This window comes from Panulirus ornatus, chromosome 6 (genome assembly GCF_036320965.1).
Source record: "Panulirus ornatus isolate Po-2019 chromosome 6, ASM3632096v1, whole genome shotgun sequence".
Taxonomy (NCBI): Eukaryota; Metazoa; Arthropoda; class Malacostraca; order Decapoda; family Palinuridae; genus Panulirus; species Panulirus ornatus.
This window is the reverse complement of record NC_092229.1, coordinates 16,918,736-16,938,561: the sequence shown is the minus strand read 5'-3', so window position 1 is coordinate 16,938,561 and position 19,826 is coordinate 16,918,736. Positions and strand designations below refer to the sequence as shown.

The window sequence follows — 19,826 nt, the reverse complement described above, 5'->3', positions numbered from 1 at the left end:
ATTTCTTATTTAACCTACAGGTGCGAAAAAGTGTATTGCCTTGTCATTCAGTGTATGCACTGGGAATGGAGAGAGTATCATCCAGACTGTGGCATCCTAGCTGGGGAGAAGTGGAGCAGGAGGCTATAGCAGCCCAAGAGGCTTCACTAAGAGACTCCATGAAAGAGCATAGACTGGCTGCTAATACTGTTACTTGATTTAATTACGACAGTATTAAATATATTTATGATAGGTATTTTATAATTCTAGATACATTTATGGATACGAAAGGAACAGTTCTTCCTGTACCCTCACCTTCGTTTTGTATGACCAGTATAAAGTAGATTGTTTCATTCTGAATTTCTTGCTATCTGGAAAGTATGCCTGACTTAATCACCTATCCTTCACCCTAAAATGTTCATGCTGAAGAGAGTAATAAAATTACAATTGTCCCTTACTAAATAGTCAAAACAGAGAGTTTGAGCAGCTCAGGATCCAGTAATAACTGCTGTAGATTTAGTAGTGTTATCCAGTATGGCAATTATTGATAATCTTGAATAATATTGTAGACTTTTTTGTCTTACAAAGATGGATTTTTTTCTCTTTTATAGAAGTTCAATTCTGAGTCTACCTTTTCGTCATTAATTGTCATTAGAGTGATTAGAGGTCTCTTAAAAAACCATGCAGCTATCATTGATTTTAGTTTCTAGCTATCATAGTAAAGTATGATTGTGCATTAAAACCAAATCTTAATCTCATATATAGTCGTAGGGCACCCCATCCAACCTAAAACATTTCATAGGTAACCTCCAACCCTCAAGTAGAAGTTTACCCCTGCCTCTCACTTCAACCTCAACTCACAGATTCCCCCACCCCAAACAAAGATGACACTGACAAAACACACACACACACACACACTCTGAAGTAACCTGATAAGCACTAAACAGCTGCCATTCGAGCACTGTGTTTAGATGAGATTGTACTTGGAGTGTCTGTGTTTCATATTGTAGTTGTTGAGTGTTTGTGGTGGTTAGACAGCCAGTGATTATTCTGAGTGTATTGTATTGTGTGGTTTGCAACTTTGTTAAATATGTTCTTGGGAGGATGAAAGACCAGGCAGGTGAGGCACGTTTTAAGCTTAAAGTAGAGCAGATAAATTGTCTGTAGGGAATGTTTTTTATGTTTGGCATAAATAAGATAGCCTTGATTAGGTGATTAAGCTCTCTGTGCCATCTTGGCTGCAATAAGGAATTTAGATACAACAGAAAGAGTTATTCTTTTTGTTTTACAGCAAGCAGTATTATGCTTTCATATTTCATCTTTAGAAAAGTAGTGTTAGCACACCAGTTATTCTAATTAGGCTAGTCTTCATCAACTATTAAGTTTATTTTTCAGTTGGATACTTTTGATGGGGAAACAAAGTTAGTCTGTCCGATTCTTCCATTTCCATGAGAACAACGTGTTGCAGTGGATATTTTTTTGGGTAAAGATGGTAGACAATATCCCTGTTTCTCTTTTATTTTATCTTTTAATACTTGTGGTATCCAAGATTCTGAATTGAATGGGCAATACTCTCACTGGTAAATTATTTCATACGTTAATCCTATTGAAAAAAGTACTTTGCCTCATTCGAGGTAAAATGTTTGCCCACGGGTTTGTATCTATTACTATGAGTGAAATCAGATGAATTATGTCTTAAGTAGCTTGATAGATCAAGATTATCAAAGTCTTGTATTAGATAACCTCTTTAGGACTTTCTTTTCTAATCTCAATAGATTGAAATTGTGTAGTCAGCTCTCATGATTTGTTTCTCAGTCCAGGAATCATCTTGGTAGCTCAATGCTAAACTCTCTTCACTTTATCTCTTTTTTTCAAATAGGGTGACCAAGACTCAACACTATTCAAGATGGAGATGAACCAGTGAACTGTAAAGAGTAACAATGATTTTCCTAAACTTGAATTTGAAAGGTCTTCCAGTGAATCCAAGAATCTTGCTCATTCTTTTCTCTGCATACTTGGATTAAGGCTACCACGGATCATTATACCCAAGTCTTTTTCCTCATTTACCTTTTGCAGTTCAACAGAATTCATACTAAAGGTTACCTTTTCATTTTTGCTATGAATATGTAAAACTTTGCATATGTCGATATTAAAATCAATTTGCCACCTGTGAGCCCACTCCATAAGTTTGTCTATCAGTTTGAAACTGCAAAATATTCAAGTTCATTTGTAGATTTATTTCCCAGCTTAATATCATCAGTGAATTTTGTCATCTTACTATGCAGCCCATTATCAATATCATTAATACAGTATATGAAAAAACAGTCCTAAGAGTGATCCTTGTGGTACACCATCTTTTACGTTCAAACCACTCTAAGGCTTGACAAGTAATCACAAGTCTTTGTTTATGGCCAGTCAACCAATTTCTTATCCACAAAAGTACAACCCCATCAAATCCACGGGACAAATTTTTGCTAGCAATCTTTGATGTGGAACCTTATTTGCAGCTTTACCTTCATCAGACATGTTGATTATATCAATAAAGGAATCAAGTACATGTCAGACATGAGTGATTTTGTCAAAAGCCATGCTGAGAATCGTATATTAAATGGTTGTCCTCTAAATGGTTTACAGTTTTTGAACCACAGACATTAAGCTAATTGGGCAATGATTTCCTGGCAGTAACTTATTACCTTTTTTGAATATTGGTGTTACATTAGCAAATCTCTATTCATCTGGAACATTTGAAGAGAGCTGTCGAGGGCTTACCCAATATGTTTTTGCCTTTTTCATTGTCCTTGGGTAAGGTGATAGTACGTTTTCAGCTTTTATGTCACTTTCTTGCACAATGTTCTCTTATCAAGGAAACTGGATTCAGAATATGGGTTGTATCTTTGTGAATGCAGATACAAAAAAGTCCTTGAGATTTTTGCCATGGCTTCGTTGTTTTAGACCAGGTAACTATTTTCCAGAAATGACCAATTGATTGAGTTATGACTTTCTTTTAACTTTAAAACTCCTTAGGTTTTTTGCTATTTCTGGCAATATGTGCTTCATACTGACATTTACCTCTTGCATAAACCTCAGTTTCTCTGCGCAAATACACATAATTTTATCATATTGGTTGCTGGTCTCTTTTGAGTTTCTTATGAGCGACTTTGACAATAAGCACTTCATTTCACCATTCCACCACCTTGGCTTTGATTTTAAAAACAGACCATCTACTATGCATTGCCATAATGTGTTCTCTCCCCTGCTTTGAAAGTTTTCCTGAAGATTTTCAAAGGTAAGTTTATGTCATTTTCATTGACTAAATCACTCCAGATTTGCCTGTCAAAAGCTATGCAAAGAGCATTAATATTTGAAAGTTTAAAATTGGGTATTTTTTCAAGACAATCATATTAACCAAAATTATATGCAGTGTTGAAAGTGATCTCAAAATAATTTGTTGGCGATCACTTTTACCAAACTTTTCCCGAACTTTAACATTATTAACGAGACCCCTCTCTGCAATGAGAACTAGATCTAATATATTTCCGTTACAATTAGGTTTCTTGACTAATTGAACTGGGGCACTGTCAGGCAAATTTGGGTGTTCTATGCCCAAAGCTACCAGAAAGAGATTTGCCCCCATATAAATACTTATATGTTAAAATCTCCAACTACGATAGAATCTTGTTCATTACAAACTTCTGCTTACCATTCATAAAATCTTTGGTATCCCTCAGGTGTATGTGCAAGAGGCCTGTGAATTAGTCCTACTGGTATCTTGTTATGAAGCTTATCTTTAATTTCTACAAAATATATTAACTATGAATTTTTTTACTACATGATTAAAAAGAGCTTTAACAAAGAGCAACTTGCCACCATCTACTTTATTTTCCCTATCACTGTCAAAGTTGATCTAAGAACTGCAAATTCAGCATGGAAATCTATAACTGATATCTAAGATTCAGAAACAGCAATAATATCAAAATTCCATTGAGCACTGTTGTCTCTAACTCTGAAATTTATTTGTGTACACTCTGAGCATTAACATAAAATATTTTTAGATGAGCTTAAGACCTATTATAAAGAGTACTTATGGAGGGGCCTTTTTTTTTTTTTTATACTAAAATGCATGTGTAGACTTGCTAAGGAGCCTCCCAAAACATGCAGCTCCCACTTCATTCATGATTCTAAGATTCAGAGATACCAATCATAACTTTTTTTTACTGCAATTGTCTCAATAAAATATTCTTACATAAAATGTTCCTATGAATGAGTGATACTTGATGTGATCTATTCCATACTCAATTGAAACAAACCTGCCAAAAATGTACAGCTTTCAAATTATACAGGTTTAGGCTATCCTTTGTAAATATATCAGGTTACATATAAAACTATTGCCACCACTTTCATAACTAATGGAAAGCAATGTAAGTGACAGCTTGATATAATGCTAAAACTGTTCACATGAGAAAATTATAAACTCTAAAATGTGGGTGTATCTACCATACCAGGAGAGTCTACCCTACATGTAATAATACTGCAGTTTCAAAGTACAGAGCAAAAACAATGTAAATTTTGGGGGTATGATTGGCAGGAAAAATCATTACAAACAAACAAGCTTTTGCTGAATAAGCAAGCAAATCATATACATCATATATTGATAATAACAGTTGGATAAAGATATGCAGAATTTCATATCTTGAGAGGAGATGCAAAAGTATTATTGTATTAAAATATATATATATTCTAAAAATCCAATTATCATGTATTTTAGACAGCAATAAATAAAATGAAACATTGATGTGACAAAACAAACTTCATAATCAGAGGTTAGAAAACAAATTATAATACTTTAATGAAAATGTACATGAATGGAGTTGCCTCATCTGTGAACACTCAAACAGTAAATAACAAAATAAATTAGTTTTATCAGCATTATCGAAAAATGAGGTTTCCTATAACACAACAACCAATCAAAAACAATAATCATCAATGACTGCAAATTCTTAATCAAAGCAATAATTTAAGAGATAAGTACATCATAAGAATGTCCATCACATAAGCATGAAATCACTTATATTGATCAATATTTATTTGTCAGGAATCAAAGGATAATAGATAAATTTTAATGAACCATAAGATAAAAACAAAACTCCACTATTTGTGATTCTGAGCTTTTTGTGGTTACATGTGTACTGAAAAATCCTAAGAATCTACTTGGATTTATTGATTTTCTGGTATATTAGATAATTCATATGGACAGGATACTAATTGCTGATATTGAACCACCGACACTATGCTTGTTTTATCACTCCATATTATATAAATCTATTTCCAAATAACACTAACAATTACAGATTCATTAAGAAAATGCTGCCTGAGTTTCTGACACTCAAGACATATTCAGGAAAATCATTCAAGATGAATAAATAGGTCAGAGATGTACGTACTGCTAATGGGTTTACTGGCTACTATTCCTTTTATACTCAAATACTGTAGGATGGAAGGCATTATTTAAGAAAATTAATATATGCCCTACAAACATCCAAAGAAACAAACATGCAAAATGCCCATTCCACATAAGCAAAACAATAAGACAAATAAAAACACAGACAATTAGATTCCCCTATATCTTTGACACTCATTCCCTAATAGGAACTCCCATCAAGGGGGTGGCCATAATAAAACCATGCATGCTTCCATCATTTCTCTTCAATATTCTTCCTCTCTATTTGCCCATGTCACAGGTGGTTTTCCTCTCACAACAGCTACTTTAATTGTACTATCATACACTTTCCTTGTAAACTCCTCATGCATTCTTTCTATGTGCCCAAACCACCTCAAAGTATTACGTTTCACCCACTCTACCACTCTGCAATTCATTCCCTGCCATGCCACATCTCTCATACACTCCCTCATTTCTTCATGTATTCCATCCAGTCATACCCATGTTCCTCTCAAATAGCTCATTTCCAAAGACTGCATTCTTGACCTCTGTGACCCATCCCATGTTCATGTTTTGGATGCGTAGGTCATAGTTGGGAGGACTATGCTGTCCTTAATCCTCTCTTCACTACTATACTTACACCTCTACCCTTCATTATTCTGTTAAGAGATCCAATAGCTTTTCTACCCTGTACTGCTCTCTCCTTCCGTATCACCAAACTTATCCAATATAACTCCGAAGTACTTGAATTCTCTCACCTCTTCCAGGCTTTCTTCCCCCATATCACTAACACAGCTTATTACACTTTCTTCTTCCACTCTATAGGGTTTTGCAAGTCTATACTTTTACTCAGTCTCTTTTCAAGCATCATTACTTTACACCATCAATATTGCAACATCAATGATTTATCTCATTTTCATATAAAGTAACCTAAAGAAAACACAATGATTATAGAAAAGATATGGATGATATAAATGCCATGGAGCATTTGAAGGTATAACAACCCAAAAAGAGGATAATATGAAAGGAGGAGCAATGAGATTATGAAAAAAGTATGGACATGGCACATGAAACTCCAAAAATGAATGTTCCATATGTTCACCAGCACTAAGTTAGTAACTGAAGAAGAATACAGAGGGGAAAAGTCATTAAAACAAGAAAAATGCTAAAGCTGTCAAAAAAGAAACAAGTAGGATATTGAAGGATCTTGATCCATACAAGGTACAAGGACCTAATGAAATCTCTCCATATGAACTACAGTGTGTAGTAACACTCGAAAAGCCACTCAAGGTGCTGTTCAAAGAACTAAGACAAGGATAAGTACCAAGGCAATGAAAGGGAGCAAATGATGTACATATTTCCAGAAAAGAAATTAATAATTACATGTGAATAAGTTACCCATGTGAGAAGGAGCAGAGGTTCAAAGAAGAGGGCATATATAACAATCAAGATCTATATAATGATGTAAATGCTAATCCAAATTAGAGAGAGTAGTGACTCCCATGGTGTTGCAATTAGTGTTCCTGACTGACGCATTTATGGGCTGTCCAGGGTAGAGAGCATAGGTTCGAATCCTGGTTATGGCAGTCAGTTCACAATCAACTCAGCTGTTCATTCACCCTTAGGGGTTGGTTGATAAAATGGGTACCTGGCTCACACTAGGGCACATGCACAAATCTATGTATAGAGCATTAATGGGATGGCCTTGGTTGGGGCCTCAGCTGCCCATGCCATCTCAGCTAGAAAAAAAATATCTTGGACTGCCTAATAAGAGGGGTTGGAAAAAAGAAAATCTGGCAAGCATAAGAGGGAATAACCTTTCAATGAAGAGGAAAGGAAGGGAACAAAAGGCACGTCATGGCTTATTTCTGAAATTGGGTGGGAATGATGTTCCTCAAAAATTGTAAGGAATGACCAAAGTGCAACAGTTTATAGAGTCTTGAATAAGCTCCAACTTCAGTTGGTTAAATGATTGAAAAGTTGAAATAAACCAAATGCAAACCACAGCTGCAATGGAGTGATGTTGCTGGCATCCAATACTCAAATCACACCCTTCCCTTCTCAAACATAAATCTTGACAATGCATAACACAAAACATTTAGTTCCCCTTTATAGTTTTTCCTTCCTTTTACTATTAAATTTTGGCAATAAACTAACAACTGGGTTCTCTGTTGCCAAATCAGAATGAAGTCACTCGACAAGGAGGACTGGATGGTTCTTATGGCCCCTACGACCAAGATCAAGTAATTGTGATCTACTCCACTTCAGACACAGCTCTCAGACCTGGTTCTTTCTCTGTTCTTTTCTGCAACATTTGCAGTCTCAAATCTAAACTTCCATCTGTCCACTTTTTCCCCTGACTCTTCACTCTGAAACCAACTGTCCAGGGATGCTTCTTTGCACCATAAGATCTCTATTTTAACCTCTACCCCCATTTCTGCTTCAAGGGTGGTGTTTCTGCACACTGTAAAACAAAAACTTCCAGTGACTGGCTTGTGGATCTTGAGTCTCCTAACTTTGAAACCACCTGGCTTAAAATTTCTCTCCTCTTTAAAATATTGCTTTTGTATTTTGTATAGTTCCCCCTACATTCCTTCAACTACGTCCAACTCTTTGACCATTGGACTTCATGCTATATGGCTCTGCTCTCTCACCATCCATGTACTGAAATCCTCTTCTTTTTTCTTTTCTTTTAAACTATTCGCCATTTCCCGCGTTAGCGAGGTAGCGTTAAGAACAGAGGACTGGGCCTTTTTTGGAATATCCTCACCTGGCCCCCTCTTTTCCTTCTTTTGGAAAATTAAAAAAAAATTCCTCTATGAAGGGTTTTTAATGAACATTAAAATAACTGGTTAGGTTCTACCCATGATGATTTTATCAGAGCTGAGACCCCCCCTTCCTCTTTTTTTTTTTTTTTCTCAATCCTTAAGGATCCTGAACAAATAGCCAAAAACCCACTACAAATTCCCTACCATCAAGGCCACTCTCCTGACAAACATGATTTTTTTTTGTGTATGCATGAACCCTATGACTAAACACTGAACCACAGACTAATCTCACTGAGAAGTGTGGTCTGTAAGGTACTGGGAGAAAGCTAATGGATGACTTTCTACAGAAAAGAAATTACCTAAGTGAGCAACAGCATGGTTTGTATTTGGACGGCCAAAAGGCATTTGATACCGTTCTGCATGGCGCTTAAGAAGCTAACTTCAATGATCAGACAATTACCTCAGTAAAAGGGAACAAAGGTCATATCAAAGATGCCTTCTCTAAAAAGGTTGAGATAACTAGCCAAGTGCCACATGGCACTGTTTTGGGGCCACCATCCACCATTACTCTTCTTGATCTATGTAAATAACTCGCCTCAAGATATGGATTCCTACATGAATATGTTTGCAGATGATGCAAAAGTCTTGAGAGAAGTGAAAAATGAGGAAGAATGCATCAAGTTAATGGATACTGAATGCATTCCAAAGTTGGTCTGATACATGGCTGATGAAATTCAACTCAATCATATGTAAAGTGATAAGGATGGGATAAGTTCAAAGATGGCCTCAATATGATAATCATCTAGCAAAAAATGTTTCAGGATTCTGGATGTAAAGATTTGGGAGGTGACATTGTCACGAACCTGTCACCATAACCCCACATGAGAATGTTTTAGGAGACAATCTATCCGCTGGCAATTATTAGAATAGCTTTCAAGTACTTGATATCAATAAGGAAATAGCAAGCAGTCCATATCCTACATATGGCCAAACAAGAATATGCTTCTCAAGTTTGGTCAGCTCATCCAATGAAGAACAAAGAGCTATTAAATAGAGAAGGTCCTGAAAAGGGCAATAAAAAATAGTACCAGAATTAAGACATCTGAGTTATAGGAAAAGGCTAGAGGATTTAAATTTGTCCATCTTGGAAGAGATATGAGTGAGGGTTGACCTGATTTAAGACTTTTAGGATTTTAAAACAGATCAACGACATAGACAGTGATTAGGTCTTTGAGAGGTGTAGAAGCAAAGCAACCAAAGAACATATGGAATACAAAAGATACTTTTAAAAAAAAAAATGTAAAGAAATACATTAATAGTACAAGAGTGGTGGATGAATGGAGTGAAATAACTGAGGACATGTTTAATGCAGACAGCATACATGAATTAAGATAGTCTTATGATAGCAGAGAATGTTCAAGAGAAGGGGTCTCATGAGAGTAAAACTCCAGCATAAAGTAAATATAGGTAGTTACATCCACAGACACATACTCTCTCTCTCTTTCTCATTAACATACTGACATGAAATAAAGACTACAGATTATCTTGAAAAAATATAGGCATGAAATAAGTTTCCACCAAGATGTTCACCTAAAAGCTAATGATCTAAAAATGATTATAAAGTATTATGTATCAAGTAGGCAGAAAAGACAAACTAAGCAATTATAACTGAGATGAATCAAAGAAAAATTTTGGCTTAGTTCCATCATACTGTTTTAACTTGTGTCATCAAAATATACCATTTTGTGCCGCAAAATAAACAACCTATACTTGCAACTACTAATAAAATCAATCTGTAAGCCATTACTAATTAAGTTAGTCTTCAATTTTTAAGTTAAAGTTCATGTTCAGCAAATACCATTAGCCACTACTATATCACTATGTGAAATTTTTTTTTTTAGCCCTCTGACAGCTATTAGATTGAACAGTACTAACATTAGCTTGTTCTGACCTGTTGGCACAAAAACTGGCTACTATATTCCAAAGGCCATACAGGTGGCACAACACAATAACTCACACCCTGACAGAAATACCTAACATCCCTTAACTTTAACCAGATCATAAAGGGCCACACACATTTGCTGGTGAAGTGCAAGTAGAAGGAGCACAGAAGAGAAGCATCTCCTAATTCCCACCCAAAAGTTCATCTTCCTTTGACTAGCCATGGTTTCCAATCACAACTGGATAAAGAAATCCAGCTTTTAAGTTATGCTTGTGTCTGCAGAAATTATTTCACTGATTGAGGATAGACCTGTAACCCTACATTTCCTAGTCTTAATCACAGCCTGCAGTGTGAGAGTTCTAGGCATCTAAACCACAGTAGATACTACCACAACCTGCCTGATGAAATAATGTTTTAGTGGTAAGCTTAACTTTATGTTCAGTACAGGGTACTGTTATTTTTTGCAGTATGTCATCAATAAGTGCATAAAGGAAGGTATATCTGAATATAAAAATATTGGAAAAATGGGTTTTGAGTGAAAAATCAGGGTTGATTTTGACTGAAACAGAACGTAACTCAATTTTTTCCATGAGCAGTAAAGTTCAAAAGTTAACTTCTTAAAAATACTGGGGTATTTTTGAACAAATTACTTTATGAAAGTTACCTGTATATATTCAAAAAAAGCCAAACTTTCTAGACAGTTTCTTTGTTGTGCATAATGTTAACCACTTAATATATTAAATTTGAACATGTTCTAAAGCTAAGATTCTATGCATCTGCTTTGTTCTTGGCCACAGGTCTCTTATTTTGCAAAGATTCTTTCCTATTGGCTCAAAGTGGTAAGGAAGAAACACCCATCAATTCTTAGGAACGTCTGTACTATGACGCACGTTCTTGCTATCTAGAATGCAATTTTGTTTATCACAAAAAGTATTAAAAGGTCCAACTTCTGAATCACAAAGGTAGCCATGTTGCTTATGAAAAAGAGCTTCTGGTATGAGGTCACCTATTCACCTACCCTTTATTATGTGATGCTTCAGTATGGATTCAGTAAAGCTGTCTGTGTAACCAAATATGGCCTTATTTATGCTCAATGTGGTAACAGATGTTGGCAAAGCAATCCTGCAATATGATGTTAAAGCACAAAGCTTTAATAGAAAAAAGACTGTAGAATATATTTCATATACTAAATGATTGTATATATAATATAAATAATGAAAGAAGACCTCTGTTAATAACTTATGTAAAAATAGTCTAAATCAGAAAGGTAGCCACATCGCTTATGAAAAGAGAGCTTCTGGTATGTCACTCATTAGCCTACCCATCATTAAGTGTTCTTTGGTATGGGTTCAGTAAAGCTGTATGTGTAACCAAGTATGGCCTTATTTATGCTCAATGTGGTGGCAGATGTTGGCAAAAGCAATCATGCAACATGATGGTAATTTCATTACCTATTCATCACAATATCCAAAGCTTTAATTAAACATGAAAAAAGACTTTAAAATATTTTTTAGATACTAAATAGCTGTATATATAATATACATAATGAAAGAATACCCCTGTTAATAACTTATGTAAAAGTACAAAGTCTGAAACATTTTGGGAGGACAACAAGCAGCAACAATCTTGAATGCTACAGAAAATGACAATATCATGTTATAAGGTGAAGACAGATCCTCTTAAAGTTACATTAGCAATGACATTAATTATTTCTTATTTCATGCCTATACTGAAACTCTATTAAAAGTATCTAATACATGAAATTAAAACAAATGATAAAAGAATAATCATATTATGCAAAGCTGGAATTATAAATAAAGAGTCAAGAACACAAATATAAAAACAAACCTGGCAGCAGCGTCCTGTATTACTCTCAAACTTGAATACTTAATGGCATTCAAACATGTGCACATCACTACAAAGGTCTGCTTCTACATCATTTACATTACACCATAACCATTACACCATTACCACTGCACCATGATATAAAAGCACTGACTCAAGAGTATTAACCCAAAGATAAACTATGGGGAAAGGTTATTTGTCATAATGAGAACTTCTTATATCATGGCAAATTCATGCAATGTCATATGTCTGATGTATATCACAAAATCTATAATAAATAAGCACATTAATACGATGGGTCAATTAGTGTCATGACTGTCATGCAGGCTTTTGGTTTGCTAATGACTAAGAGTACATAACAAATAAGGCTGAAAGTGTGGAACTCACATGAGCACTACACAAAAATGTGGCTGTTTATCCTAACCTTCTCTAGCAAGCCATTAAAGCACACCCTCTGAATAATCACAAAATTGGCAATGATAAACAGAGTACAGTTCCTTTGTATGTTGTAAGTTAACTACAAAGACTGGCATTCCATTCACTACTGCCTGGTTAGATCTAGTTTACCAGTCTTCATGCCAATGCACAAGCACAAATGAGAATGCTCTATACAGTTTCAGCCCTAACATAAAAAAGGTTGAAACACTAAACTAAAACTCTACTTGCTGCTATCCATACCTGCTATGATGAAGGCTAACATCCCCTAAAGCAGCTGGCTGAAAATGTTGGTCAATTTCTGCCTGTAGATGACTAAGCAACAGTAACTTGAATTCAAGTTGTGGTAACATGGACACATATAGACAATTCATGAGAGCAATGGTTAAAGTAAAGCCTCTAGGACAGAAAAAGGGCAGAAACATTACGGCATGCAGAAAGGGATGGTTAGAGAGTGGTTATGCATGGAAAATGAATGAGATTGAAGGCTTCTAATTCCACTCTTGCTAACAAAGAGGTGAATGGAGAACCACCCAAAGTATGTAAGCAGTACTCAATAACAGAGAAAACAAAATATTTGTAAATATGAACAGCTACTTAAAAGAAAATTACATATGGCACCTATAAATCTCCCTCTCCCAAGGTTTTGGAAAGCAAAGCAGACTTTGTAGTACCAATTTAGTGGGGTTTACAGGACAATGGGGGACATGCTTGTGCCTAACATCTTTATATTATAAAAATCATTTAAATGTGGTGTTTTGAAATTTAAAAGAGGGAAATGAGTGACTCTCTGAAAGCGATGTTGGGAGAGACTGCATTTTGGCTCTACTGAATTTAATGACATCACTGTCTCCTCCTCCAAGATGTTACACAGATCTAAAGCCAGAGGAACTATATTCCGTATGAGGAATAAAATGAGTATTAGAGGAGGGGAGGGGAGGAAAAGTGAAACAAAGTGTTTAAAATGAAATCATCAGTATAACTAGCTGAAGACATCAAGTTTTTTTTCAGAGAAAGAAAGTAGGTGAAAGGACAGAACCTTTCAAAATGCCACCTTCGATAAGAAGGCAAAGATGTTCTATTAATCACCACTACAATGGAATGGTCAAAGAGGAAGCTATGAATCAGAGAACAAAGAAAAGCAGAAATACTTACGCCACACCATCAAATATTTTGGAGATGTTGACGGCTGCAACAAAAATTTCATCAAATCACCTAGGAAGGGGGAGAGGAGATGAGTCACTTGAGGAGAAGGTCAAGAATCATAATGATGATCAGAAAGGAGGGAATGGGACTGGAGGCCATAGACAAAATGAGAGTAAAAGAGAGTTAAAAGCCTTTGAGATAGCAAAAATGAGAGAAATGGGTTGATTGCTGGAAAGATTAGAGCAGTTTTCTTTCCTAGCAATAAGCTACTTTGAAATGTGCTTCCAAGAAGAAAAATACTGGGTTTTTAGACAGACACTTTCACTTCAGGTTTTAAATCTTGAAACAGTTTTTAAATCTTGAAACAGATGTGATATGTATGTAAGCAGTGTTACATGAGTTTACAAAAGAAAGACACAACAAGAGGCCTGATTGGCCCATGACTGGGTTGTCTGGAAAAAAAGAGAAAAAGAAAAAGTTTAACTTGAAAAGAAAATGTAATTTCACTTAGCAATTTTTCAAGCTATCACTAATTCCCTGCTGCCGCACATTGGCCTTCTACTGTTACTTGTTATCTCTGTTACTTGTTATCTACTGTTACTTGTTATCTCTGCTATACATACAATTTATTTCTGGCATTTTTCTCAGAGTATACCTGAATTTATGAAATATTTGTCAAAACTACTTTTGAAGGTATTCATAGTCTTAGCAATCACTATGTCTGACAGTAACTTATTCCAATGCTCAACACACCTATAAAAAAAGGTTTTTCCCATGTCCATACTACATCTTTTAGCTTGGAGTTTTATTCCATTTGTCCTGATAACCATATTCTCTGTTTATTCCAGGTAACTGAAGGGAGTGAACTAGATTCATGTCTATCTAGGGTAAAAAGAGTGAGTGAAGATCTCTGTGGAGATGCAGACAATTTTTTTGGGGGTAGCCAATGCTCCAATTGGGTTATGAAGTGCTGCATATTCAATGTTGTTACTGTGGTGTGAGACAGTTGTAATGTGATGGTGAGGTTGCCTGCATATGAAAGGATCTTCATCAAGAGGTTTACTTGAAGTAATTGGAGGTTGTGTAGGATGAGACTGAAGAGAGTTAATGAAAGAATTGCTCCCTGAGGAACTCCATTACAGAAAACATGTTTTGGTGGTGAAGCAAGCATGAGTGACTGGCATGTCAGCCAGCTATTAAACTAGCCAAACACTTTAACACTGTAGTGGAGGGTGGTGACAAGCATTCTTTTTGCGTAAGGAGTTGGAGGACCATGTTAAATACTTTGCTGATATCTATTGCCACTAGTAGTGTGTGGGAAGGGGGGTTTGGTTTGTGGAATCAATTAAGGATATGTTGTAAGAGCTCAATGTGTAGTTTACTGTATTTAATGTTTGTATTTCTGTGTCTGACAGTAAAATTTGGTAAAATTTTAAACTCCTGTATGTGAGATTGATGGGAAATTTTAAGTGAGACTCAATTGTTTGTCAGCACAAGACAAGGAGTATGCAATTACTTGTTGTAAAATCATGTCTCATTCACAGACTCCCACAGCCTAATGGCTAACATATCCAGCTTTCAAGCCAGTGGTGGCAGTTCCAATCCTTGCTGATGGACAACATTGTCAGTCAAAAGGAAGTGCATGTTTACTGCACCATAATAAATGTTTATGTATCACTGCATTTGACAAGTTTTGGTAAAATGTTAAACTAATGGTTAATGTGTGCCTGACAGGAAATATTCAGGGAGACTCTGTTGCTTGTCTATAAAAGATGAAAAGTATCTGATTGACTAGAAATACTAAAAATGAAAACAAATGTAGTAAAATAATCATTTCTACATCATGGGCTCCATACCACGATTCCACATTACTGGTTCAAAAATACTGTATATCTATGGAAATGCACATTCATTTCATTATACTGACCGTTCATGTATTAATAACGTGTTTGAAAGTAGTTTCAGTAAAGTGCGAAACTACTGGTTAATGTGTGCATTATAGGTGAGACTCCACAGCCTGCTTACACGAGACAAAGAGGATTCACTTACTTGTAATTGAATAAAAAATTTCTATTATGGCCTCCATAGCCAAGTAACTAACATGCCCAGCATCCATACTAATGGTGGCAGTTTGAATACCTGCAGGTGAAAAAATATATGTCTATGGAAGTGTGCGTTCACTGCACTATATTCAGAGTTCATATATCTCCACATATGGCAGTAAGTTTCGGTACACTGTTAAACTACTAATCAACATGTGCATGGTGGGTAATGATCTGCAAACTCCACTGCTAGAATATACATGGCAAAGGGTATTACATTACTTACACTCAAATAATCTCTTCCCTATAATGGGCTCCATATCCTATTTGCTCACATACCTAGCTTCCACGCTAGTGGCAGCATTTCTTCCTTGAGGTTGATGAATATTTTCCATCTAAGGAAGTGCACATTCATTACACTATACTCATTGTTCATGTGTATATGCATTTGATAATATGCTTCAGTAAAATACTAAACTTCACACTCCTAAATGTGCCCAGGACATTAGTCTCCTGACCCTATGGCTCACTTTAGCTTTCATGGTTCCATTCACTGCCATGTCTACTTCTAGGTATCTAAAACACACCACTTCCTCTACATTCTCTTCATCAAACTCACACTCCAATTACATACATACATATAATTTTCATACTAGGTCACCGTTTCCCATATTACCAAAGTAGCTTCCAGAAAAGATGAAGAAATGGCCTCACTTGCTCACATCCATTCTCTGTACAAAATAAGCAATGCCATCACCTTATTTTACCATTAGAATTCATTCATTTATGGTTTCCCATATTACCGACATAGTTTCCAGAAAAGATGAAAAAATGGCCTCACTTGCTCACATCCATTCTCTGTACAAAATATGCAATGGCCATCACCTCATTTTACCATTAACAATTCATTCATTTATGGTTACTGCACAATTCTAACTACATAAAAACACAATAATCAAAACTAAAAGACAGATAACCTAACTAATATGTATTACAATGACCTGATAGTCTCCATTGCCAAAAAAGACGGAGTATTGCACAATCTGATTTAAAAAGATAACTACTGCTTCCCTCAAACAAAATACAGCAAATATCAAATAAAGACCATTAGAAATTCAAATTAAAAGCTGAATATTATACAGAGAGTATTAAAAAACTAATAAATATGGTGATATGTCATTATTACACCTATTGCAACTAAATAGAGTGTGTCATGTTAATAAAAACTACATTAACATTCATTACAAATTCATGATATTCAAAAAAGAATGTCCAAAGAAACATTATGAAGTGAAACAATACAATGAAAAATCAAAGCTATCACTTCACACATGTGCATGACACATGACTCAAAAATAATTCAAAGGAGGGGAACTGCAAATGAAAATATGTATAATAGACAACGCTCTAGAATTACTTGTTTTTGTAATTACTTTCAACATAACACTTAAGTGTATGCATATTGCTTTGGCAGAAGACATTTCTTTCTTTCTTTTTAAACTATCCGCCATTTCCCGCATTAGCAAGGTAGCGTTAAGAACAGAGGACTGGGCCTTTGTGGAATATCCTCACCTGGCCCCCCTCTGTTCCTTCTTTTTGGAAAAAAAAAAAAAAAAGACATTTCTATTTGTCACAAAATCCTTCATTTACCAATATATGACCATAAAAACTTGTTTTCTCTACAAGATAACCCATCTATATACTCTGCTTCTGAAGTATTCATCCCTTAAAACACTAAAAGGAAACTTGCTGTTAATGCCCTATAATCCTTGCTGCATTCTTTTAACAATGGAGGCTTTGCCTATCAGATACTTCATAGTATATCATCATTCCTTCATACCTCTTGAATTTCTCAAGTAATTCATGTCTCAGATAATAAATGTTTTGAGGTATTCTGAGCATAAACCCTTACACTGTGCTTTTACAGTACCAAGATAATATACTACCCTGCTGTAAACTTATATGACAATTTCGATCATAATACAAACAAAATTACAGCTGATCTTTTAAACTAATCTATTAGCTCAGGAAGTGAAAAGCTGAAAATGAGTCAATAAACCCTCTTTCTCCTCCTTCCTACCAGACATCATGCACTGATTCATCTGCTTTCTCTCCCAGAAACTTGAAAAATACGACTATACTCTTACTTGTATAATACATATTCTATTCTTCAAGAGATTGGATCATAGCTAAATCTTTAGCAATACAACATACAGGAAAGTCCTCAAATTTGGTCCCTTTTAAACATAATTTGTGCTACACTGTTAAACTTTTGTATTTCAACTAATATAAAAAATATGCACTGTCTATGTTCTTTGACAAATGTTTTACAAGGTAATTGCTTTAAACACTTCATTTTGATGTCTGTCAGTGACAATCTTTATAAAATACATATAGATTTTCTCTAAAAAAAAATTCAGTGCTTCTACAATTCAAATATTTTCTACAAAGTGATTCAATAGTGCGGAATGAAATATGGCATGTATGTGTGCGCCCAGAAAAAACTAGTGACTCTGAGCATACTGTCATAAATAAATAAAAATTTTCATGCAAAAAAATAATATTATCCTAACACCAAAGTGAATCACCACATTCTAAAAATTCTTGAAGCAACTCCTTAGGCACATAACATGGGAAGATTTATGCTATTACTGCAACAAGCAGTGATGAGACCTAGACCTTGGCTGTATCTCCTCCAGCTCTTCGTTGCTGGAGCTGCTTGAGCCGATGACTGCAGTAAACACGTAAAAAGATGGCTGTGAAGACCAAAAGAATTCCTAAAATTCCCAGTACACTCACAGGGTGAGAGTAAATGATGCAAGAGAGGAGGATGGCCAGACCCTGGAGTGAATAAACAAAAAATAAGGGAAATTAAAGCATTATTTATAACCATGATTTGAGTTCTTTAACAAAATTCTATTTTCTAATATTCTCTGGCACCTTACTGAAACAAATTTCACATTCCCAATTCCCTTTCTCTAAAAGGGTTAATGTGTTTTCACAGGTAAACATGTTATATTACCTCACTTTACTCAAATGCTGTACATCTTTTTACTCTTATACTATACATCCTTTTGCCACTTGGTGCAACTCTTAGGCAAACTCCCTAAGTATATGAGTTTCATCAGCATATACAAGACATTCACTCTTCCTCATTTAGAAATATTAACTGCACATAAAAACACTTAATTCCATTTCCCCTCAGTAATGCATTGGACTTTCAGCAAGTAAATAATAAGAACAGTAGCAGCAGAAGGAGGAAGAGGGAGAGGAGATTTTCCAAGAACAGCAAGGACTGACTGCAGTGGTCTCTCCATGTCTTGACTGATGAGCTATATAGTTTTCTCTTCCATGCCAAGCAACTCCCATAGTCGTCAATCCAAGAAGTATCAGGGATTTGCTTCAACCACTAGAGTACCTTGTTTTCTTTTGGATAATGTTGCTCCAAACAAGTTTCTCCTAGTACTGTACTGATTTTGCTGGACTCTTGTATATTCTTGTCTATGTCTTTTTGGTTTATTCCTAAGTGTTATTCCAGACCTAATAATTCTGTCTTCCTCCCCAGGATGCTTTAAGATTTAAAACACATTTTGCTGCCATGCACTAATTGTCATGTATCTTTCCATTCTTATTTATACACTGTAAAGTTTGAGTTCTTTCAACCTCTCACAAATAAGCATAAGCACCAGACCATCAATTTTTCTTGTAAGGCTTTTCAAAATTCTCCAATTCATATATTTCCATTTGTTTGACTGGCAACTAAACAAGGCAGACCATAAGAGGAGATTATGTGAAAAAGAAAACCCAAACATAATGACTAATTCTTATGAATAAAACTCTGCATATGAATATCTTAGTGTGAGTCTTTCAGATTGTTAAGCGGGCAAAATTTTGGATGTAATGAGAGTACAAAGCCTCAAACCAGTAATAAATATCTACAGCAAAAAATGATCAATCAACACACTTCATAATGGTGATATTAGTAAAAGATTGAACATTTAGTGCATATAATATTATGAAGCAATTATCTATGAACAAAGTCAAGTAAACAAAAAGTAAAGACTAAGGAGCATCAAAAATCTATAATCATAAACATTTACTTATAAGCAGTACTGTGAATCTCAGAAAACTTGCTTTAATAGCTAAGTGGTATAACAGTAACTATTTGATGTATGAAGCATTGTAGAACAATAATTTTATGTACACAATGCACCCAAAAAAATGTCAACACA

The 19,826-nt window shown here is 35.2% G+C and overlaps 2 protein-coding genes across 5 annotated transcripts in view; one reads left to right on the top strand and one right to left on the bottom strand.

Moving 5' to 3' along the window:
* Positions 1–3,921, top strand: part of LOC139749099 (transcriptional adapter 1-like) — a 59,991-nt gene extending 56,070 nt beyond the window's left edge. Inside the window, exons 7-8 of one of the 3 annotated variants that reach the window (XM_071662656.1) lie at positions 21–232; positions 1,859–3,921. In XM_071662656.1, the coding sequence (XP_071518757.1) occupies positions 21–197 (177 nt within the window). In that variant the 3' untranslated portion in view covers positions 198–232; positions 1,859–3,921. Of the gene's footprint in view, positions 1–20 lie in introns of all 3 variants that reach the window. The other 2 variants (XM_071662657.1, XM_071662655.1) reach the window with 2 other exon arrangements.
* A 256-nt stretch (positions 3,922–4,177) lies between these two features.
* The window catches only part of sll (adenosine 3'-phospho 5'-phosphosulfate transporter 1), a 143,733-nt gene continuing 128,084 nt past the window's right edge, over positions 4,178–19,826 (bottom strand). For both annotated transcript variants that reach the window (XM_071662654.1, XM_071662653.1), the window contains exon 9: positions 4,178–18,435. In XM_071662654.1, the coding sequence (XP_071518755.1) occupies positions 18,268–18,435 (168 nt within the window). In that variant the 3' untranslated portion in view covers positions 4,178–18,267. The remainder of the gene's footprint in view (positions 18,436–19,826) is intronic.